The sequence below is a fragment of the Xenopus laevis genome, chromosome 8L (assembly GCF_017654675.1).
Source record: "Xenopus laevis strain J_2021 chromosome 8L, Xenopus_laevis_v10.1, whole genome shotgun sequence".
In the NCBI taxonomy this organism is placed as follows: Eukaryota; Metazoa; Chordata; class Amphibia; order Anura; family Pipidae; genus Xenopus; species Xenopus laevis.
Window position 1 is genome coordinate 10,323,660 of NC_054385.1, and position 17,782 is coordinate 10,341,441.

The 17,782-nt window shown below is 44.1% G+C and overlaps 1 protein-coding gene across 5 annotated transcripts in view; it reads right to left on the reverse strand.

Annotated features, from left to right (window-relative positions):
- sptan1.L (spectrin, alpha, non-erythrocytic 1 L homeolog) overlaps positions 1-17,488 on the reverse strand; it is a 29,200-nt gene extending 11,712 nt beyond the window's left edge. For 2 of the 5 annotated variants that reach the window (XM_041573144.1, XM_041573143.1), the window contains exons 1-31: positions 17,405-17,487; positions 11,926-12,165; positions 11,220-11,345; positions 10,136-10,276; positions 9,903-10,049; positions 9,683-9,816; positions 8,969-9,113; positions 8,720-8,874; positions 8,449-8,584; positions 7,775-7,876; positions 7,553-7,690; positions 7,359-7,469; positions 7,158-7,235; positions 6,908-7,063; positions 6,615-6,819; positions 6,360-6,541; positions 6,020-6,263; positions 5,777-5,899; positions 5,417-5,634; positions 5,115-5,207; positions 4,895-5,029; positions 4,666-4,814; positions 4,110-4,169; positions 3,093-3,291; positions 2,369-2,473; positions 1,846-1,866; positions 1,700-1,735; positions 1,292-1,339; positions 1,088-1,179; positions 483-627; positions 221-402 (exon numbers count right to left, since the gene is read on the reverse strand). In XM_041573144.1, the coding sequence (XP_041429078.1) occupies positions 221-402; positions 483-627; positions 1,088-1,179; positions 1,292-1,339; positions 1,700-1,735; positions 1,846-1,866; positions 2,369-2,473; positions 3,093-3,291; positions 4,110-4,169; positions 4,666-4,814; positions 4,895-5,029; positions 5,115-5,207; positions 5,417-5,634; positions 5,777-5,899; positions 6,020-6,263; positions 6,360-6,541; positions 6,615-6,819; positions 6,908-7,063; positions 7,158-7,235; positions 7,359-7,469; positions 7,553-7,690; positions 7,775-7,876; positions 8,449-8,584; positions 8,720-8,874; positions 8,969-9,113; positions 9,683-9,816; positions 9,903-10,049; positions 10,136-10,276; positions 11,220-11,345; positions 11,926-12,162 (4,043 nt within the window). In that variant the 5' untranslated portion in view covers positions 12,163-12,165; positions 17,405-17,487. Of the gene's footprint in view, positions 1-220; positions 403-482; positions 628-1,087; positions 1,180-1,291; positions 1,340-1,699; positions 1,736-1,845; positions 1,867-2,368; positions 2,474-3,092; positions 3,292-4,109; positions 4,170-4,665; positions 4,815-4,894; positions 5,030-5,114; positions 5,208-5,416; positions 5,635-5,776; positions 5,900-6,019; positions 6,264-6,359; positions 6,542-6,614; positions 6,820-6,907; positions 7,064-7,157; positions 7,236-7,358; positions 7,470-7,552; positions 7,691-7,774; positions 7,877-8,448; positions 8,585-8,719; positions 8,875-8,968; positions 9,114-9,682; positions 9,817-9,902; positions 10,050-10,135; positions 10,277-11,219; positions 11,346-11,925; positions 12,166-17,404 lie in introns of all 5 variants that reach the window. The other 3 variants (XM_041573147.1, XM_041573145.1, XM_041573148.1) reach the window with 2 other exon arrangements.
- Between the last annotated feature and the right edge of the window lie 294 nt (positions 17,489-17,782).

Genomic DNA, 17,782 nt, shown 5'->3' on the forward strand with positions numbered 1-17,782 from the left:
CCTGAAGCAGCATTAGCAGACCTATTGGTAACGAGCTGCAAATCCATTCCACCACCTATCAGATCTTCTCATTTGATCGATCAGTTAAGCAAGGGGATAATTTATTATTTGGCAAACCACGTAAAGGCTATATTCCACTCTTATGCCAATCAAATAGGTAACCTTATTGTATGGCTGCCTTAAGGACTTATGTTATTAAAACTGGAACCATCTTTGTTACCTAAAGTCACTGAGGAAGCGCTGCAGATCGTGAGAATCACCCAGTTTCTCCTTGCGCTGGTTTGCCCGGGTGCCAAGGCTGTTCCAGGCCTGATTAAGCTCTGTGCATTTTTCCTGAATATCATCTGCAGACTCAGGGTGCGACTGAATCAGACGCTCAGCGGTCTCTCCCAAAGAGTTCACCTGAGACAAAGAAGATGTTTATAGCCAATGTACCAGTCAATATAGCGCTTTCATTTGAAAAATGGTGGCATGATGCTCACCTTATCTCCTAGAGCAGCGAGGTCTCTCTCAAACCCTTCGTGTTTACGTTGCAGAGCCTGCGCACTAGCCAGGTCATGTCCATAGCTGTCTGTATTCAAAGCCTGGTTCTTCTCTTCAATCCATTCTTTTGTCTCATCGGCATCTCTGCAAGATACACCAAGGTATATAGCCATGTCATAAAAACGTACTCAGCCCTCTTAAGGTGGCCATAAACATAGAGATCCGCTCGTTTGGCAATGTCGCCAAACGAGCGTATCTCTCCCCGATGGGCGATATCAGGCTGATACGATCGTGGGCCCTAGGGGGACCCAACGATTGGATTATAATGGATCTGATATGGGCCATCAGATTGCGGGACTGCATAGACGCGGCCACGATCTGACGGCCATCGGATCGCGGGACTGCATAGACGTACAGACGCGGCCGCAATCTGACGGGATTTCTTAACCTGCCAGATCAAGATCTGCACGACTTTCTGCCAGATATCGAATGGCGAAGCCCATCGGATGGCCCCACACACGGGCCAATAAGCTGCTGACTCGAACTGTCGGCAGCTTTTATCACCCCGTGTATGTATCACGGGGTGTATCAGACAGCTGCTTACCTGTGGAACCTTTGTACTTCATGGGCACTGCCGAGAAGCTGACTCCTTTCTTCTGCCAGCTGTTGAAGCGACTTCCAGCGCTCATTCAAATCCTATAGTTGCAAACAGCAAAACACAAGCAATGCATAAATTACATATGAAGCAGATTGGAACAATGTGGAACATTCTATAATAGGATAGATTCAACAAGTATTTGTCTCGTACCTTGATAGAGTTGAAGTTAGCCACCGCCTGAACAGCAGTTCGAACATGCTGGAAAAAAGTACATGAAAAACCATGATGTGCCATCATTTTCCGAAATGACGAACTACATAAAGCAGTCATAATACTTTGCATTGCCTAAGACTGAAACATTTATATACATGCAATGGCTAATATGGGACACACTGGAAGCAGCTGGAATGCTCATGCCTACTGTAAAGTAACGTACCCAGTAAGGCCCTGACAAGCAATTGTTTAATATATCTTGGTATAACAGGTCAATTTACCAAAATTTTGGGGCCCTAAATAGAAAAAGCTTTGGGGCTCAGTAACACAATTACACCACCATTGCCCATTTAAAGTGACACACTTAATCCATAACAAATATTTTTTATACTGACAAACACTTACCTTCCATGGAGATGCTGATTTGGAGTCAGGGTCATCCTGCAAAAAAAAAAAAAAAAAGTGAAATAAAATATCTGATTTTTTTTTTTTTCCTATACCTTTTCCTTTGCCAGAATTAAATGCAAACCTGAAGTTGACAAATAACTTACCCGCGCCATTCCATACACCTCCTACAACAGGGGAAGTAAAAAAATATGAAATCAGTGGTTGTGTTTGAAATGTATCGAGAGAACTCATTTACAGATACCACACTGGTTTTTCTTGACAGTTACGCAGTCATTTGACTAAACCTATCCATTGATAAGGTTCAGTTTTTTAGCCGATATATAAAGCCTGATGCCATTTTGATAGCTTTTCTTCAGTTTTCTACTTTCTCCTAATGCAGTGGTTCCCAAACTGTGTGGCTGGCCTGAACCAGATTAGCAGTTAGGGTAAAATATGTGGAGAATATTGGTTTGCTCTGCTCTCCTAGATACACCTTGAAGGTCAGCCTGGGTATGATTTGGAGCAAAAACATTTTGTCTCTGCAACTGTGAGTATCCACATTATACGCTAAGGGGCCCAGCCATGGGGGTTGAACCTCCCAAGATGACTTGAACAGAAAAAGACCCAGAACCACTGCCCTCATGTTCTAGAATACACTGATGTGATTGTTCCTGCGAGGAGACATACCTGATGCTGCACAGGCTGGACTTCTTCTGTTATCAGGCCTTCAGATTCAAGATCGTCAGCCACCTTGTTAATGTCCTTCAAACGTGACTCATTTGCCTTCAAATCCTGTACAACAGGGAGAAAATTTTTTAAAGGGGACCCGTCACCCCAAAAAAATATTCAAAATCCTATTTTATCACATTAGTCAAGCAAAATGAACTTTTATTACACAATATAAGTTATTTGAATCTTGCTTCCTTCAGTCTGGGATTTCAAAATTATAGCAAGCAGGCAGGAGCCATTTTGTGCACACTGTTATTAAGGCAAGTCTTGTATCATCTCAGAATCTTGCTTGTGCACCAGAATGGGGGAACTGATGTCCATCTCCGTGCACTGGCTACAAAATTAAATGGTAAAGAGAACGGGGGAATGTGGGGAGACCAGTGATAATTAGGAAGTGCTGAATGGAAAGTGAAAGTAATTGCCTGCCCTGCCTCTATGCCCAGGGCATAGAGGAGTGGCAGATGATATTTGATTGACAGCTGAGATGTTATGAGATGTTAACAGCTATGAATGCTTTAATAAAGAATAGAAATTGCATTTCATGTTTAATTTGAAAAGGACTTTTATTATACAGATTTTTGTGTCTGGGTGACAGGTCCACTTTAAGGTAAGAACAGTTTCCTCCAAACACAATGTAGATACTAAAACAACATACAGCTATGAGCGCAGATCATGTATTTACCTTCTGGAAGTCATCAAACTTCTTCTGCAGCACCTCCACTTGCTCCAGGTCAGTCCCGACCTCTTCGTTTGTAAGAGATGTTTCTTTCTCGTGTATCCACTGCTGCAGCTCATTTGCCTCACGGAACAACATGAACTTCTTGCAGCTCTTCTCTAGCATGTCCTTTCGCTTCTCTCCCACCTCCAATATATTGTGGTACCTACAAACACAAGATGTACCCCAGTCAGGTATTGTGATAGACCTTTCACTGCTAGAAGGCAGGACACTCACAGAAAACTCATCTTTACCCCTCCACACTGTCTACCCTGTTTTACAGTGCCCCCTACGAAACAGTAGACCAATTTTCTACTGACTACCTGGTAAGTACAGGCCTCACCTAATCCATACAGCTCAGCACTTCTCTGAATGACCAAAGGGTCACCTGTCCACCACTTAACCCCCTGTCAATACACTACTGTATTCAATGGAAGGGGCAGCTCTTACTGGGAGCACAAAGAGTTGACCCTAAGACATGACGATTAAGAGGAAGAAACACTAGCACCAAAATGCAAACCCCGAAACCTAAAATTTAGAAGCTCATGATTAAAGATGGGGAAATATTCAATACATAAAAGAAAATAAAAGTACTTGGGGGATCCAAATGTTGGGCCAAGAACCCTAGACAGCGCTCCTGCATCAGCTCAGGTTACTACTCTAGGAGCACCACAACCAAATCTCTTGAATCCTCTCTGCACTTTTGATTCTATGTTTTGCTTTTCACTCTACTATGCACCTGGACTGGAGAAGATCCAAAAAGAAAAACATGGAGATGTGCCACTTCTACAGTAGTAACCCAGGCCGGTGTATTTTTGATAAATAGTCTATCACCAACAACAGTTACGTTTCTCCAGAACAACAAAGCAGCAGATTAGGTCACCCAGCCAGTGCCTGAGCCAAAACCAAGGCAAGAGCAGTACAGAACAAACAAAGCATTGAGTAAAGGCAAGAATTCGGCATCAGCTGGACACTTCTACTTACAATTCTTCAACCTGATTCATACGCAGAGAAACACTGCCAGCTTCCTTAGACATTTGAGCCCTGCACAGACAAGAAGGATCACAGCAAAAAAAAGCATGCAGATAATTAGTGCGATTAACAAAAATTAAGGGAGCGGTGATCGTTTCAGATGGTGCTTTAGGAAGGGATGAAGTGCAATGAGCGGAACATATCTTTCTGAACAAATGCAAACCACAAAGATGATGATGCATATTAACCATGACAGTAGTATTCATCAATAGGATGGAGGATCATCAGTTTAATCAGTTATTCTGTGTCAGAAGAATAAAGCTTAGAAGTAGTCAGGGGTTAGATTACAGCTGCAGTTACTTCTAGTTCTTGCCGTTCCATAGCTGTAAGTTTGGCACCATGCGAGAAACAGGAGGTGAAGAATGGAAGGTGTGATGTGTAGGAAGGGAAAGCACAAGATTGACAAAGCAACATATATTCAGTTCTTTCAACTTCTTTTTTTTCCACCTGACAGGATCTAAAGGAAAGAAGAGGTTATCTATCATTAAGAATGAATGTAATGTCTTACTGGCCATCGATCTGCTCCTGACGGAGAGCGATGCTTCCCTGTTCCTCCAGCAGGTTTTCTCGAGATGCAGACTGTGCTGGGTCCAGCTTCTTCACATATGCAGCAGGCACAAAGCCCTGACGATCATTCACTTCCACCTTCCACCAATCCTAGAGAAAACGGTTACAAAATGTTTAATGCTAAACGCTACACCGTGTCTAGTGCGGTCTCACAGCAGGAGCTTAGATACCTTGTTTGTGCTGTTCAGCAAGGTCAAGATGTCTCCTTTCTTCATGGTCACCTCCCTCGGGCTCTTCTCTTGGTAATCATACAATGCCAGCACCAGCTCCTTTCCAGTTTCATCATCCGTTGGAGCAACTTGTTGCTATCGGTGAAAGAGGCAGATGTTTGATATAAAATATTCAGAACATGGCATACATTACTACACACATCATGGTTTCTAAACTTACTCTGCAGGCCTGGGCCTGCTCACTCAGTCCCTGGATACTGCTTCCGTATGCTCGGAGATCTGACATAAGAGCTTCATGTTTCTTCAGAAGGGCCTGTGAACAAAAGCTGACATTAAGAGAACAGCAGATGGAAAGGAACCTCTGCACATTTTACAAGGGACAGCCAAAAGCCACCCACCACCACTTTAGGAGCTAAACTTCCTGTTAGTGTAGGAGATTGCAATAGAACTCTCTACAGCCCACGTCTGAGAGAGAAGCAGAAAAGTGTATGAGGTCGGTGATGCCTTAGGCTGAATCTTTACCTCAGCAGAGTCTTCATCTTTGCCATAGTCTGTGCTTCCAACAATAGGCTCCTTCTCCCTCATCCAAGACTCCGCCTCGTTTGCATCAGCAAAATACTGCTGAGCTTGTAGCGAATCTTCAAGGTCCTGTCGGCGTTGCGATGCTTTGTTCTTTAGAGTGGCCCACTTATCATTCAGCTCCTTTAATTTACCCATCACTTCTTCAGAGGCAAAGTGGCCTGGAAAGTAATCAGCTCAGTAAGGACCAACAATAGAGAAGCAGTATCGGCGATACAGCACAAATATTTGACTTTTTTTTTGGCAGAAATGGCAGAATGGCAGAAAAAGAAGACATTTGTAGAGTTTATATTTTCGCTTTACCTTCGGTGATCATAGAATCTCCTTTCTGGGTAACAGCTTTGATGCGGGGTTCATGCCCAGCAATTTCAGCCTGCAAGGCCTGGTGTTTCTTCAAGAGATTCTGGACTCCAATCAAATCCTTGCCTGATGGAAAACAAAAGCATCGCTACAATGAAGTGCAAACATGCATGCTAATCATTTATTCATGTAAAAAGCCCATTAACCGTGTTGCCGTTTACTGCGGAAAAAACAAAAACAGCGTACCTCTGTTGGTGGAGGCTGCAATGGGTTCCTTCTCCCTTATCCAGGTCTCCTCGTCTTCAACATCCCTGAAAAGCTGTTGTAGACGCAGAGAATCTGACAACTTCTGCTTACGCGCAACCATGGGATCCTTCAGAGCCTCATATCTACTAACAAGGGCCTCCTGCTTCTTCTTGATATTGTCAGCATCGAAATGACCGGCTTCTTGGAACTGACGTGCTTGGATAGTGATACCATCGATACGGTCCTATGACAGAGGTAATTAAAAAGTGAATCCAGACAAGGTTATTTTTTTACATGACCATCATTCCTCTCTTGGTCATAAGAGTTTTAAACTTGGTACCTGGTGAGCTGCTATATCAGCCTCCAGCAAGGCATGTTTTTTCTGCAGGTTCTGAACATTGGTCAGGTCTTTTCCATAGTCATCTGAAGCCAAATGCCCCTCAACCTCATACAGCCACAACTCTATGTCCTCCACATTCCGATTAAACTGCTGCTGTTGGTTCGCTTCGCGCAGCTTGATCCCTGTTGGAGTGATTAAACACGTTGTAATTCTGGTGCACGTTTGAAGGCAAATTGAATAAATCATTTGCATTACCTTTCAATTCAGTGGCCTCTAGCAGCTTCTTCCACAAAGTGATAACATCATTCATACGGGCTGCCACCTCATCAGATGCATAATGGTTGACATCAATTAATTTCTGGCCAGAGTTCTCCAAGGCATCTATACGGCTTTGGTTAGCGGAGAGTTCGGCCTCAAAAGCTTGGTGCTTCTGCACCTTACCCTGGAGATTGGAGGGATCCTACAAGGGGATATCAAATATTATGTTTATTCATTAATAAGATAATTTCATTTTTCTAACACTTAGTTAAGGGAAACTCTATTCTCACCTTGTATGCCTCATCTGTTGCAGTCTTCATCTTTTCATTAATCCAGCTCTTCAGCTCATCCGAGTCCCTGAAGAACTGCTGCAGGTGAAAGGAGTCTGCCAGCTGAGTACGGCGGTATAGTGCACGTTCGTGAAGAGCATTGCGACGGCTCAGCAGCTAAAAGAAGAAAAGGAGAGACAAAATTGAGGCAAATATAGTTTAGATTTTAAAATTTGGATTGACCTAGTGACTTTAAATGGAATAAACTTACAGCATCTCTACGAGTAGCCACATCTTCCTTGGCGTAGTGGTTATTTTGAATTAGCTTTGTAGCAAACTCATCCAGAGCCTTTAAAGAAGAACGTGAGACATGGAAATACTCGTTATGCAACTTATTGTTATCCAAAATTAAACTTTTTCATATTCAAATAACCCTCAGTTAATTGGTTTGAATGGTTCCCCCACATCTTACCGTGATTTTCTCTTCCTGAGCACTAAGAGACTTCTCAAAATCCTCGTGTTTTTTCAGAAGAGCTTCCACACTGTCCAGAGAATCACCCAAGTCCTCGTTGAGCAGGAAAGCCTAAAGCCCCAAAAAAAACCTTGTGAAGTTTTCATGGATACTAACTCAGAACCCGGATAAAGCTAAACGAATGAGGTGCTTACTTCCTGCTTGCTCATCCAGTTGTCCACCTGTTCAGTGTCTCTGTAAAACAACTGCAGGTCCATGCACTGTTCATATTGCTGACGGCGGAGCTCCCATAGCTCTAGAAGAGCTGCCCTTTCTTCTGATAGGATAGTAAGCTGGAAAATATATAAAGAGTAGGTATTACTAAGCAAACCAGTGGCAATACAGCTTACTTTCAGACAAATGGCTGGTTTGTATACCTTCTCACGAACTTCATCGGAGGCATAGTGGCCAGAGTTCAGCAGGGCCTGACCTGCAGCATCTGCTGCTTTAAAGCTATCTTCATGTGCATCGATTTCCCCCTGTTAAAAAAAAACAAATCTGAGTTTTATATCATGGCCTATCTAAATCATTTATACAACAGAACAAATCACAAACAATTGCCAAAAACATGTGGTGGGGCAATTTGGGTTGATCTGGACCAACAATCATAGCATAACAGGGGCCTACAAAGACCTGTCCGGAAAGGAGCACATTATAAACCATTTTGGACCCTTAAACAATGGTATTTTCTATCCTGCCCAATTGCTGGGCAGACATTGATACTCCAGCCCATACAGTGTTTAAATGCTCAAGGGCATCACGATGGAGCCTAGTACACAAGTCTTGCATGTAAACACTTAAGATTATATTCCAAAGCAGACAATTAAACTTCCACTGTGTCAATGTAACTTAAATCCTATTTGTTTGCCAGCCACCGTCAGTTAGTCAATTAATTACAAAGTGTCCACTAGCAATAAACCTGCAGGAGGTCAAAGAGGCAACCCAATGACTAGTCTAGAGTGAATAGGTGTTAGCAATACATAAGCAGATTATGTCAAACCAAACACTGACAGTCACTGGTATCCAGACTGTTACAGTTTCCTCCATTTACCTTATGTTCCTGGTGTCGGTCAAGCAGAGCCTCTGCACCAGCCACATCGTTGGCCAGCTCATCTGCATTGATCAGAGCTTTCATTTCTGTTACCCAGCTGGTCAGGTCCCTAAAGTCTGCTAGGAATCGCTGAAGCCTAGGAGAGAAATTACACAATAGTTAATGGGACAAGATAAAGGAGGCATGCATCAAACAGGCAATGTAAGGTATAATGATTGCGCCAAGGGCAGACTAATCAAGGAGAAGCCCATATGGACTGCATATCACTTACTTGTAGGAATCATTGAGACGAGCATGACGTTCAGCTGCCAGTGTGCGTATTTGCTCCCAGTTGGTTATCAGTTCTTCTCCCTTCACTTGAATCTGAGGGGCGTTCATGGGATGCGATTGCTGCAGACGATCTGATTCTGCACACAAGGCTTTCACCTACAAGAAGATAAATGCTTGTGAGTCAGATTCCATACAAATGGAGCATGTTTTCACAGTTGTGGTGGGACTCTTGGAAAGATAATTGCAGTACCTTCTCCTCCAGTGCTGCAAGATCCCTCTCCAGACCCTCGTGTTTACGTAGGAGTGCTTGAACGCTTGCCAAGTCTCGGCCAAAGTCATCAGATGCCATCAGTTGCTCCTTCTCTCTTATCCAGCCAATGGTTTCATCAACATCTCTGTAGTCAACAAACAGAAGGGCCAAGTTAGTTCTGATTTCAGATGTGTTATTACCATATAAACCATAACAGGTAATGCCATAACTCCCGCCATACTGATTCAGATGCTCAACACCTATCTAGCAATTGCTGCTGTACCATGGATATCAGGGTTTGCGAGCAGGGAAATGTCCAATAGGCTGGAGCACTTATTTAAAAAGTACCCCAGTCTGTTGGATTTGCCCCCGGCTGTTGGATCTGCCACTCTCCCAAGCTCAGTGTCACTGTTGCAGTAATCATTACTAAAGAGGTAACCCCAATAGTCACTGTAATGACTGCTAAGAAGCCTAAGATCATAACCACAGCAGTCATCCAGTTACAGTAATTTGCGAGGGTGGGGGTGGTTTAAGGGACTGAGATGCATATGTATGACCACAAATATATCCCTTTAAGGATGCAAATTAGTCTGGAGCTACAACAAGAAAAGTAGACAAGTACTTACAGAGTGGAGGAAGGACAGCGACGCAGTATCATTAACAAAGCAGCAGCAAAGGGAAAAAGAGATGACAGCAGCTTTTGGGAAATCATACCTGTTAAAACGCTGAACTTCAGCAGCTCCAAATAACTTCCCTTGTCTCTGGAGCGCCAGCCCTTTGAGGCGCTGCCAACTTGCATTGACTTCATCCTGTTTGGTCTTTATCAACTCCAGCTCTGGGTGATCCTCCTGCCAGGAAGCCAAAGAGAACACATCAGTGATCTCTTACCTTCTGCAGGCAAGTCAGAAGAAAGTGTGACCCACAAGTTAGTTACCTGGGCCAGTTTACTTGCAAACTGGTTGACTTCATTCACTCTTTCTTCATGAGCAGCCAGATCAGTCTGAAACTCTTCAAACTTCTTCTGTAAGACCTCTACATGTTCCAAATCCTGACCAAGCTCTTCAGATGTTACAATGGCCTCCTGGAAACAGAAAACAGATATTGAATGTTGTATTTCATGTCTAAGCATGACACCAACAAAAATATGCTATGTTTAACAGAATTTACCTTGTCATTAATCCAGTCTAGGACATCTTCACATTCCCGCAGGTACTGAACAAGCTTCTGTGCCTGTTGTAACTTAACCCCTTTCTCTTGCATTTTTAGGAGCAACAGCTCCCACAGACGATGCAATTCCACCAGACGGGTCTAAGATTCAAAAGGAGTCAAGAATATATTATTACTAAAGAACATATTACAAGGAGGTGGCCAAACTCACACCAAGTAAGAGACCAGAGAAGTCATAGAAATAAATAGCAAATTCAAAGACCATCTAGAAGGATCTCAGAATGATGAAGACCCTTTGTAAAGGCCTGTGGTGAGGACAAGTGTAGGAAGGAACCAGTCAATATTTGCCTAAAAAGACTGCAGAGAAGGATGGTTTCAGCAGTTCAAATGATATAGGATGCTGGGAGATTCTATTAACATCTGGATTGCTCCAGCTTGTCCACCCTGGCATACAGGAGGTACCACACTAAAACATAAAGGAAATGTAGGAGGAGGAAGGTTTCACTCAAGTTTTCTTTCAAGCCTTCATTCCCCAGTTGAAAAACAAGAGGAAATAAAAAGGGAAGCAGAAGGCAACACAGCATAACCAGGCACCTTCACCTACTTGGATGTGAGACCCAACTTGAACATTTGTGACTTGTGGGCGCTGTGCAGTCCGGTAAGGCGTGAAATACTGAACCACAGACAGACGTGTTATCGCGAGCACAAGTAAGAGTTACTAAGCATGAAATAATTCTTCCAATTGATAATATGAATATTCCTATGCCCTTATGTGGGGCTGGACCATAAGAGAATGTGGGATTAACCACACCTTAAGCAGCAGAGGACATCCTCTCTTCCAGGGCCGGAATTAGGCGCAGGCAGAAGGCAAGAGCCTTGGGTCCAACTGGGGTAGGGGTTACACTTGCATGGGAGTGACCAAATAAATAGAACATCTTTGGAGGGTGGTAATGTTGATGCTGGTCAGATGCAGTAAGGCATGGGATGGGGGGGTTGGCATTGGAGAGAAATTAAGTGTGTGGGGGTGGGGCAGGTTTGCAGGGAACTGGACCAGGTAGTTTACCATACTACATCCCACACTTACTCTGATGGTCTCTGATGAAAAATGTCCTTCTGAAATCATTTGGTTTCCAGTCTCGTCCAGTTTGACGATCGCCCCTGCGTTGGCCTGTACTTCTGCCTCAAAGGCCTGGTGTTTCTGCAATTTGCCCTGTAAAGAAGCCATAGAGGCGGAGAGTTATACTAACATGACAAGGACAGGGAATAAAAGGAACAGGATTATTCTGTTATATATCAATTCACTTCCCAAAAATATATGGTTCACACATGAAAAGCTGAAGGGCTGGCAACCTTACAGTAGTTCTGGGAAGATGATATCGGCACGCAAGGCATTACCATTGCAGGGAGCACCCTGCTTGTTTATTGTGTGGAAATGCAATATTTCAGGGACACGCCCCTTTGTCAAGCATGCTTGATATACATTGCATTTCCGCACAATAAACAAGCAGGGTGCTCCCTGCAACGGTAATGCCTTGCGTGCCGATATCTTCTTCCCAGATCGATTGTGAGGTTGCCGGATCCTCTAATATTGTGCACCGGGATGATCTCTACAAGGGTGTGCGATTGTTCCAATTGCTTATGTGAACCTTACAGTAGTGCCAAGTCATTTGCTTGAGAAACCATTTCTTCTTGGTTCTGATAAGCCACTGTTTGCAGAGGAGAATCTAGCAAAGCAAATCACCAGTGCTTGTATACTACACCTTACAAGGGGCAGTATAAAAGGTGCTCACCTGCAGGTTGGTTGGATCCTTGTAGTTCTCATCAGATGCAATCTGGAGTTTCTCCTGGATCCATTTCTCAAGCTCATCGGCATCTCGTTGGAAAAACTGGAAGCGGTAAGAATCCTCCAACTTCTGCCGTCTCAGTGTAGAGAGTTCCTTAAACCGCAGGAATCGATCCAGGACTTGCTGGCGCCTCTCCTGGATGTCCTCCGCCGTCTCCAGCACTTTCACTCCACCTGAATCCATTTTCTACAAGGAATCAGATGGACAGTTTTACCTCTGTTTGTGGAACGTTGTCACGGTCTTCGCTCAACAATCATCCCAGCCCCTGTTTCACAGTGCCCGTATATCGAGCAGAATGAAATCTGGAAGTGGCAGGCTGGAATTGCTGCACATTATATTGTAGGCTTTTAAATAGGTTACCAGTCTTTTAGCAGAGATTTATGCCAATGAAGATGCCTCCCTATCCTCTTTGGATTCATAGCACATACTCTGGGCTGCTGCAACTTACCTGAGCTTAGAGCCCTTTAACATCAGCTTTATGGCACACATGCTTGATGATTTTAGATGACTGCTAAGCTTGGCTTCTCAGCAGCAGCCCAGAGCATACTGAGCATGTGCAGTACCACTGAAACGCAAACATGGCCTAGTAAAATCAAAGATGGGGAGCTGTGGAGAACAACTTTGAAGATCTGAATCATTACTGTTAGAGGGCTGCTAGACCTTGCCTCGGAGCTCATACATTAAGTTGAGCATATAAAATACAGCATTTCAGAATCATTTTTAGGCTTTGGTTCCCATTTCAAACACTATAAACCAGCTCCTGTGTCCCTGAGCTTATCAACTTTGGCTGTTTCAGAAGGACAAGGAAACCGATGTTTATCATATGTGCCCTGCAGTGGCCCCACTTTTAAAGGTGGCCATAGACGCATCGATAATATAGTTCAAAACTAATTTTGGATATCGTTTGGCTCATCGGGCCGGCCAGAAAATTTCTACTTGTATATCTGACTATTCAGATCTACACGTGTGTATTGAAACTAACCATCTTTCCAAGACAGATAGTAATTGTAATGTCCATGGCCACCTTAAACCACACCACCCGCACTCTGTTTGCCCATACCGGTTAATAAAATGCATTAAGCATGATATACACATGGGTTTCCTTGTCCTTTAAGTAGAGTTTATGTTCCATTTACTAATTTACTGCTGACCAGGGCCCCCCACAAAATAATCTTCAGGGGGTCCAACACGAACATGCCACCACCCCTCCTTCCCAGTCGCACATCCAAGAACATTCTTGCAATTCTGAGGGGGACTACAATACAGCAGACCAGTGCGCTAGTTACATCACTGGATAAGTGCATATCTAACTGTATGTATATAAGCTAATAAATATATATTGTGTGGGAGTTGTCATATTATTTCCCTTGGACACTACAATAGGAAGTTTATCTGATTTTGTACATAGGAGATTCTTTAGCTAGTATAAGGGCATTGTCACGCTCAGATTTGGGGAGATTAGTCACCCAGCGACAAATCTCATCTTCTTCGGGGTGACTAATCTCCCCGAATTGCCTCCCGTCGGCTAGATATCCCACCCCGGTGAGATGGCAATCAGTCCGCGTCACCTTCCGAAGTCGCCCGAGGTTGCCTCACGAGGAAACTTCGGGCGATATCAGAAAGCGAAGCGCTCCGAGTGCCATCCCACCACCGATTTACATTCTAGCCGACGGGAGGCAGTTCAGGGAGATTAGTCGCGCTGAAGAAGAGGCGATTTATCGCCGGGTGACTATTGGCGTGTGCCCTTACAGTAAAATGGGTTAAAATGCAATATAGCTGATAAGTAAAAGACTGAGGAGTTGTAGTTATTCGTCTATCAGCAGACGCCATAAATAGCCCCCTGTACATTTGTCACTGGGACACTATTTTTGGTCCTGCCATACACATTTGCAGGGAGAATTGTCAAGACAACTGCAGAGGAGGGTGCATTCCAAGGAGGAAAAAAAGGGATCTGACTCACATTCCAAGGCCTGACAGCCCCATATAACAAATCCCTGCCCCCATACAATATACGCAGCAGCCCCTATGCACTTCCCTCTGTACATTATTCAGGGGCCCCACGGATCTGGCTCGGGACCAGCAACATTCCATTGCAGTTATCCCCTGGGCAGAGACAAACGGATGACGCAGGGTCTGATCAATGGAGAATTCTAACCCCTTATAAATAAAATCCATAAGTCCGTGGTCACATGAACTGAGCACCAGGCATTCCCTCTACAATTTTCATTAGTCAAGGTTACAGATTTAAAGCTACAGACACCGCCAAAGCATGCAGAAATCTCGGTAGAGCCATAAAGCAGCTAATAAATCAATGGTTGCAGCAATCTGTGCACCCGAGCTGCATCTAAAGCTGGGGGTGACTTTTATATAGAACTCCATGTTCTTATGCAGATATAGGATGCCATTATGGAGTCTCACATCAATTGTAGTGTAGGAAAGGATATATATAGTAAGTATGTTGCAAGATAAAATGTATATGTATATGGTCCTGAAAGTAGCTTTATCCTGTTGCCAGACCTGACTTACCAGAGTAGGAGTAAAGGGTGTAGCAACCAGCAAAGAATAGGGAATTCAGGTACAAACACCAATGATAGAGCTAAGCTCTGCACAGCAGCACACTGGCCGTAAATGGGGTTAATAATTATCCCTGGTATGTGGCAGTTCCTTAGTCCCTTTCTGATGAGCAGAACCAGGCAGGCAAAGCTGGGTGGCACCCATCAAAATACATTAATGCTCTATGCTGGTTTTTCAGGGCATCACTATGACGGCAGCCACCCTGCAAACGTGACAATCGTACACTGTAATTGGGCAGTCGATTTCACTGGTGCTCATGAGTCGCCCAGATCACAATAGGGTTAAAAGAACCCCAGGGTCCCACTCAGCTATGTTGATCTCAGGGCCACACCCTGGACTCTTAAAACAAACAGGCCCCATCCTGCTGAACAGAATGACAAAAAAAAAAAACAAGGTTCCCATCATCACGAGAACTGAAAGTTATCGGTCAGCTGCAGGAATTTGGAGGAAGGATGTGGATGTGCAGCAGGCCCTGAAAAAAATGTGCTCCTGGGATTCCTAATGGCTGGCTACTCTGGGCAAGGAGCTGGGCTGTATTTCCTCTGTGATGTAATAACACTGGATGTCATTGAGGCTACAGTCACGGGACTAATAATCCAGCACATTGTCCGGGACAGTAAGAAGCTGGTCTCTAATTACAGCTCCTCTTACAAGGGGGTGCATGTAGAAGTGACGGTTTTCCTTGGGCCCCACCCTATGAGGGTCCCTGCAGAGAAGCAAAAGGGGGTTGCAATATGGGATATTTTACATAGTAGGGCAAACTATACATCATTCTTATCAGTCCCTGCCCCAATAGAGCTTACAATCTAAGGTCCCTATCACAGTCATGCACACTAGGGTCAGTTTTATCAAGAGATAACCTGCTTGTAAGTATTGGGAGAGTGAGAGGAACTCTACCCGACACTCGAAGAAAATAAAAAGCCCTTGCAGATAGTGCCCTGGCTGGAATCAAACCCAGGACTACAGTGCTGCTACAAGATACTATATGCCCTTTATTAATTTATTTAACACTGCCCTGCCCATACACCAAAGGCAGAGTAGGAAGCAGGCAGATTCACATACAATCTCTGAAGCCCATCTTGAGGTCCCAGGGTAACGTTTAAAAACTACAACAGGTTCCCCTCTGCGCCAACACAAACTACCTTCCTGAACTCTTCCTCCCTCTGCAATTGTTTCAGTTCAATACAATAAATAAGAAGCCACCAACACAAACTACCTTCCTGAACTTTTCCTCCCTCTGAAGGTTCAACACAACCTACCTTCCAGAGTCTTCCTCCCTCTGCAAGAGCTTCAGTTCAATACAATAAATACTAGGAACCAACACAACCTACCTTCCTGAACTTTTTATCATCATCATCATTTATTTATATAGCGCCGTCAAGATATGCAGTGCGTCCTCCCTCTGAAGCTTCAGTACAATGCCAACACAACCTACCTTCCTGAACTTTTCGTCCCTCTGAAGGTTCAGTTTAATGTAATAAATACTAGGAAGCCACTAACACAATCTACCTTCCTGAACTTTTCCTCCCTCTGAAGGTTCAGTTCAATGCAATAAATAGGAATCCACCAACACAACCTACCTTCATGAGTCTTCCTCCTTCTGCAAGAGCTTCAATTCAATACAATAAATACTAGGAAGCCACCAACACAAACTACCTTCCTGAACTATTCCTACCTCTGAAGGAGCTTCAGTTCAATGCAATAAATAGGAAAACACCAACAAAACCTACCTTCCTGAAGGTGCATCAGTTCAATGCAATAAACAGGAAGCCACCACCACCACAACCTACCTTCCCGGATTCTTCTTCCCTCTGCCGGTGCTTCAATTCAATGCAATAAATAGGAAGCCAACAGTATTATCATATAATGGGGTACAGGCACAGAACAGCACCCAAACCTCAGAATTCCTTAATGCAGTCACTGCTGATCTGCCTCTAAGGAGTTAAACAAAGAACTAGGCCCGTCCAATGAGAGAAGCTTCTGGAAACAGCCAGGCAACATATTTGTGAAGCTTGGGGAATGCTTTGTGGCTTCTGACAGTGGGAGTCTCTAATAATGGCATTAAGTGGATAAAGGGCTATGTGTGATAGTCAGCAGAGAGGCTCATTGTTTGGGGAGTGCAGTGGGGCAGTACTAATGGACTGTTCTTTCCTGCAGCAGAACAGCCGACGTCACACAGCTGGTGCTGCCAAAACACGGACCCAGCAAGTGCTGCAGACTTCTGCAGTGTGAATGTTAACAGCATCATTGCAGACCGGTAGCAACGCCCAACCACAGCCTGGAAGCCCCTGGATCACGGTGGCTACTGCGCACTGCACCATATAATGCAGCTATCCTCCTGCGAAGGATAAAGGGGGGTAACCCCCAGTGCAACAATAAATTCACTAAAAAAACAAGCCAACAAACACACTTACAGCCACCAATTACTGGTGCTAAGGATACTGGGACATGCATTTGTCTGTAACAAAACATTTGTGCTTTGGTGCATTGTTTAAAAAAAATTGCTGTACCTACACCATAACATTCATGTAAATCATCCTAACAAACAGGATCTCACGCTAAAGTGTCATTATCTTGTCCCTGTGTCCCCAGATACTGTTGGGCTACAATACCAGCCATGCTTTAACCCTTGATTACATGCTGAAGAATAGAGGGAGCCGTAGTCCAGCAATATCTGGGACCAGTAGTAAAAAAAACAGGGCCCTAAAACCAAGCCTATACATAACCATATACAGAGCGACGCAAAACAACTCATAGGTAAAGAATCAGCTACGGCAACTATGCATTGCCCAGCAAGGGCATCTATACAAATTAATGCAGCATGAAGGACAATTGCAGTGCAAATAAATACCTTTATGATTAGGCAGGATACGTGAGTGCTGCTCCTATCAGCCTCTTCAAGGCACAGATAATCTCTGCATTCTGCACTGACGATCCATAGTAAATGAGAGAAAGAGCAGATGGAGGTTGCCTGCCCCTCCCTTATGCAACAACCTGATAACCAGAAAATTCCAGCCTGCAGAACCTGTCCTAGTTGCCCTTCAACCAGCCAATACATTCAGGGGAATATAACCTATACACTGACAGCAGCTCAGCTTTATGACCCGTCTACTCACAGGTCGCATTCCAGTACTGCACTGGAAGCAAAATGCACCCGTGTTAGTGAACAGTACTGAGAAATAATAAGGCCACGTTCCAATAGGAACCAAGTTTGCTGCACATGGTGCCA